Here is a 6000-nt window from a genome sequence, read left to right as displayed (position 1 = left end):
TTGTTTTCTCCTCCAGATTGTTCATCCAGCCTGTCTTCTCCAGACAGGCCTGCGACTGTAACTCTTTAGGGGAGTAGAGAGTCTCATCTTTATCCCATGGAGTGGCTGGTGGTTTCAAACTGCAAACTTCATGGTTAGCAGCTCAATGCACAACCCACGCTGCTACCAGGGCTCCTCAACATATAATAGGATGACTTTATTGTACTTTTAAGAGCACACTATTAGATAGAGAGATAGATAGACAGACAGACCGAAAATAAAAGCATACCATTATGGCACTCATACTGGGGTAATAACATTTTTAATTAAAAAAACTACAGTATTTGGATCAGTCAGGAAGGATGTTGTGGTGAGGGAGAAGCTGCCACGTCTTCCAGTACTTTGACAAAAGCTCAGCTGCAAGGCCCCCTGGCAAGGTGTCTGTGGGGTTACATTGTGGGAGCAGTCATTCTGTCTCTGGGGTTGCAGCTTTCTACAGAAATAATGATTCCATGCAGGATTTTAAGGAGCTGAGGGAAGCTTGTATCTTTCAAAGGGCAAAGTGATTGCAGAATGGAAAGAATTTCTTCAGCTTGATTCCATGAACGTCACTGGCCTATGCCCTTGAATTATGAAGCATGACTATGGGCTAAGTAGTAGTCTTTCTTGGTATGTAAACAATTAACAAATGCAAAAATAACAACAACAAAAATTATGGTATCTGAGGAACTTGAAACACAATACCTTATATTATCATTTTGTAATATGAAATACTACCCAAAACATACAACTATCTTTTTATCTCTCAAGAACTACAACAACCTTCAGTATAAATTGCAACTTAACGTAAAAAAAAAAAAAAATCATGGGAAGACAAAATTATTTATATACTCTTAGTCCCACGACCTAAACAATATTGCAAAAGGGCAGCAACAGCCAGACATGGATAAGGATAATAATAATTTTAAAAAAAAGATAATAGAAATAAGAGCAAACATTATTATCATATGAAATAAATGACAAAAATAATGATCAGAACAGTAACTACAATGAGTGTTAAAATCAATTAGCATTCCCGCTTTCATTTAATTCTTAAGTCATTTTTCCATTTCACACAACAGTAAATTTGAAGAAGAAAAAACCTACAGCCAAGTTCTCACATTTAATTTCTTTCAGGCATACTCTATCTCTAACAAAACATTTCTCTCTATCTCCCAGTCTCTTCATCCCAACTACTTGTCTCCTCTACCAAATTTACAATTCAAGATGAAAAACTAATGATTAAAAAAAAAATTTGCCACTGACAATACATACCTCAATGATCACAGCTGCTATTGGCTGGAAAGGGTTGACAGTAATTGGCTCTTGGTCCAACTCTGCCTGAACGTTGCTTCCATGGAGTTCCGACTGCTCCCTCTCTCTTTCTTCTCTATTGTTTGAAGAAAGAACAATTGCAACTCTTCACAAGAAAATACTGACCCGTGTTTAAGAAAGCGTTAAATAGAATTACAGCGACTAAATGTGGTAACTTTAACATCTCAACATGGCACTTAGTTACTGAGTACTTCAGGAAATGTTTAGGCAGCTGCAAGCTTTTAGCCCTAGTCTAATCCTTGAATTTGAGAAGTGCTTGCTGACAAAGTGACATTTCCTATCACAGACTTGCTAACGTCGACAGTTCATATGAACGCTTTTCCACATGCCACGGGCTAATCTTTATGAATTACTTTCCTAAAGCAATACTGTCTCTTCACTGATACTGAGATCAATAAATTTTCTTGTTAACACTTTTCTTAAGATCTGGGCTTTTTAAAAAATGAAATTGAATTGAATTTGAAATTGAATTTATTTAATTCAATCTGGTTTTATTATATAAAAGCATATCGAAACTTGCTTCTTTTTTATAATACAAAAATAAACGAGGAGCATGGAAGGTGGGACATCACTGATATCACTCGATTTTTCTCGAAAGCAGAGACTACCAGAACGAAGTTTATTTATGCTTTATTGACTATTCAAAAGTACTATCCTGTACGGATCAGAACATACTACAGGTAACATTGACAAGAATGGGCATGACAGAGCCCTTCATTGTGCTTATGCAGACACTACACACGGAACAAAGGAATGCCACCTGGTTTAAAATCAGAAAAGGTGTGGGCCATGGTTAATATCCCTTTACCAAAGTTATTCAATCTGTACATAGAGCAAATAATCCAAAAGGCTAGATTATATGAAGAGAAGTACAGCATTAGGATTAGTGGAAGGCTTACAAACTTTTTGCGATATGTAGATAATACAATTTTGCTTGCTCAAAGCCAAGAGCAATTGAAGCACTTACTGAGGAAGATCAAAGACTATTGACATCAGTATGGATTACATCTCAACACAATGAAAACAATAATCATTCACAACTGGCTGAAAAGGGACATCATGATAAGTGTAGAAAACCCCGAAGTTATAAAGGATTCCATTTTACTTAGCACCACAATAAACGCTCCGCATGTTATATGGGAAATCTGCTGAATGCTGACGAAACCGAGTGCATTGGAGAAACGAGGAGAGAGGAACAAAGGGATCAACCTCTGTCAGTGGACCCCCTCTCATGCACGCTGGACCTGACATGGTTTTCAACCTTTTCTGTATCCTTGTTTGGTTTGTTCCTAGGAGGGTTTATCTCAGAGGTGTCCTTTCTCCCCTCAGAGGTGCTATGTTCAGTGGTGTTCATCCTCGAGGTTGTGTGATGTGTCTTTCTGTTTGTTGGTACATGGAACCCAGGACTGATGAACCTATAGGGGCAGCAGACAGAATAAGGGTTTGGGGCAGGGTGGGAGCAGGGGGATTTAAAAGGGAAATGATGTCAAGGAGTCCAGGAAGAAAAAGTATGTTTGGAAAATGACTGTGTGAGCAACTGTACAATCTTGGTTGACGTGACTGAACTATGGAATGATATGAGATATGTATTAACTCCCCAATAAATAAGATGTATATTATTAATATATATATACACACACACTACTTTTCACTGCGAAGATTGACTCAGCACTTGACACATACCCTTGGCATTTCAATCACCTTGAGCTCATGCAAATGCTGAATGACTAAGAAAGACCAAGAAGAATGGATGTCTTTGAATAATGATGTTGGAGACCAATATTGAATATATCATAGGCTGCCGGAAGTAATTCCATTTCATACACCTTGGATATGCTATCAGGAGGAACCAGTCCCTTGAAAAGACATAATGCTTCATAAAGTGAGGGTCATCAGGAAAGAGGAGAATCCTTGAGCCAGATCTACCTGGTGGCCACAGAATGGTTTCAAACATGAAAACCAATGTGACGATGGTGCAGGATGGAGAAGCGCTGTTTTATTCTACATGTGGTCACACAGTCAAAAAATTAAAAGATCCCATGGTGCATCCAAGTGACAAAACCAGGCATCATGACTGTCTTTGGGATAGCTAGAGAAACCTAAGTGAATGACTGCTCATATTGTTGAGCACTAAGGGATGGAATGCAAATATTTATTTCCTGTACGTTCTATCTCGGAATTAAATGAAGAATTATTACTAAGACCCCGAGGATTTCCTTGAAAAGTAAAAAAGCAGAGGCATCACTCAAGGATAATGGGGTCCAGCCCACCGGGCTTGCAACCACAGTGGGCCAGTATGTTACCATAGTTTAGGAGCAGCTTAGTAGAAGGCAATCTGCGCCCTTACTGGAACTCACTTCAAACACCTTGCTTGCAGCCTACTCCATGCCCACCACATTATAATCCCGCAGAAAAACAAAAAGAAATTCTCTTACATCGTTAAAGTTCTTTTAAAATATTAGGGCATTTTGCACCATTAAAATTATGATGATTTTATGGTAACATTTATGTTTGTTTGTTTAATTCAAAGGTTGGTCAATTTTAAGTATCTTCTTTTGGGTACACTTTATCCTACCCTCTGACAAAAAATGAAGGTATTTTCTTAAGTTCTTTATCTAACACAACAGTACAATTTATGCAAACATATTTTCAAAAATCAAAGTTTGTAAACTTAAAGGCTTTCTTTTCAGCCACTTTATTTCTTGGGCATGGGGCATTACCCTGCACAGTACAGAGTGCTAAAGAGCATTCCATTAGATATGAGTGGCACCTGCTACCTCTTTGCTGTGTCAACCAAAAATATCTCGAAACACCACTAAAATGTCTACTAAGTAATAAAACTGCCTTGTGAGTTGAGAACCACTGAACCAAAGATGCTAATAAAAAAATGAGAGATTTTTTTTAAAAACTCTGAGAAATCATAAATATATCAGGAATAAACTGAATTACTATATCACTACCAGGAAAATTAGAAATAATAATGAAAAATATAAAGACTAGAAATACTTACGTGTCTTCTTTCACACATAAGAAGTAAACTGAATAGATAAAACTAACAAATTATTTACAAAACTGTCGTACTTTTTGACTCTTCCAATGCATTGGGATCGAAATTTAATCTACTTACCTTTCTTCTCGTAATTTTCGAACTCGTTCAGCTCTTTCTCTTTTTTCTTGTTCCTCAAGCGCACGTTGCTCTGCTGTATCTTTTTGGATGCGTTCATTTAAGGCATCAAAGTCCCTTGCAATGATATGTAGTAGCCAATAAAGTCCCTTTTTAATGGACTTGTCAATTTTCTTCCCATAACCCAACACTGCTGAACAAGGTTCCTGAAACACAGCAATTTTTTGATTCAAAAGATTAAAACTAAAATTAATTCACACAAACTATCCATAAAGCATTACATCTAATTACAAGTAGATAAAATGTATCCTTCTTTACTAACAATGTACACCAACCACATAAAATAGGAGGTCAAATAGTATTACCAGTAGGGGTTTAGTTCATGCACATTGTTACCTGCCATGAAGTTAGTTCCGATTCACAGCCAACCTATACAACACAGTGAAGCACTGCCTGATCCTATGGTATCCTTACAATCCTTATATCTGAGCCCATTGCTATAGCTACTCTATTAATCATGGGTCTATTTCAAAGAACCTGCACTTAAACCTGTCTCTGCACTCAGTGGATGGCTCTAAACAAGTTGTCTCAGTAGTAATACACATGACAGTCCAGAGTACCATAAAACAATTTTTTGTTCTTCAGTGAATCTTGCTGTGTGGTTCAATGGATTAAAAAAAAATTCCAATCAAAACAGCAGTTCTAAGGGGTTGTTCTGGACTAGTTAAATTCAAGGCAGAGAGGTGGGCTCTCACGTTTATGGTGACTACTCTTTTGGGTTCCAAAAAAACAATCTTCATCAATGGGCTCAAAGAATACGGGTACTCATGGGCATATATCAGGAAGAAGGTTCAAGAAAATTAAAGCCTGCACTGGTGAGAAAAGGACCAGGAACGGCGCGGGGAGACAAATTTTCCATCACAACAACGGTCCTGGTCATTTTTTAAGGGTAGCAAAGGCTATCCTATGAGAATTCTCATCTACCCTCTTGCCCTTATCTTGCCCCTTCAAACGCCTTTCTTCCTCCTCAAACTCAAAGAACATATCAGAGAAACGTGGCCTGAGCCACTTGGGAGTGTCCAAACTACTGTCTTGAGGTGGTGTAAATCAAAGTGTCCAGAGTTCTTCTGGCGTGACCTATAGACAAGGAAGCGTCATCTTCAGAAGTGTGGAGTAGAGGGAGAATATATGATGAAGCAACAGCTTCACATTTTGATACTCTTGCTCAATAAAGGCTTCTATGACTTTGTAACAATACTTTTTACTTATTCCTATATTTACTTATGAAACACATATGTACAATAATCACTAACATTATACATAGGAGATTGAACTATTTTATGAGTAATTTCTGTAAGTGATGGGAGATATCATGACAAGAATTTTATAGTGTCATTTGTAATTTTAAAACAGTTCTTTGGGAAAAAAAGTGAACTGCTAGAAGAAAAATATCCTTATGAAAATATCAAGAAAGTTTCATTCTGTACACAAGGAAATTTATAGCAGCAAATATACAATACAAT

The 6000-nt window shown here is 37.3% G+C and overlaps 1 protein-coding gene across 2 annotated transcripts in view; it reads right to left on the bottom strand.

Annotated features, from left to right (window-relative positions):
• The window catches only part of ARL13B (ADP ribosylation factor like GTPase 13B), an 86828-nt gene that overhangs the window by 27612 nt on the left and 53216 nt on the right, over positions 1–6000 (bottom strand). For both annotated transcript variants that reach the window (XM_045286258.1, XM_045286259.1), the window contains exons 5-6: positions 4481–4683; positions 1294–1408 (exon numbers count right to left, since the gene is read on the bottom strand). In XM_045286258.1, coding sequence (XP_045142193.1) covers positions 1294–1408; positions 4481–4683 — 318 coding nt within the window. The remainder of the gene's footprint in view (positions 1–1293; positions 1409–4480; positions 4684–6000) is intronic.

The sequence above is a fragment of the Echinops telfairi genome, unplaced genomic scaffold, assembly GCF_000313985.2.
Source record: "Echinops telfairi isolate 266 unplaced genomic scaffold, ASM31398v2 ScPeMD7_6;HRSCAF=24_1, whole genome shotgun sequence".
Lineage (NCBI taxonomy): Eukaryota > Metazoa > Chordata > Mammalia > Afrosoricida > Tenrecidae > Echinops > Echinops telfairi.
This window is presented reverse-complemented; position numbering and strand designations above follow the sequence as displayed.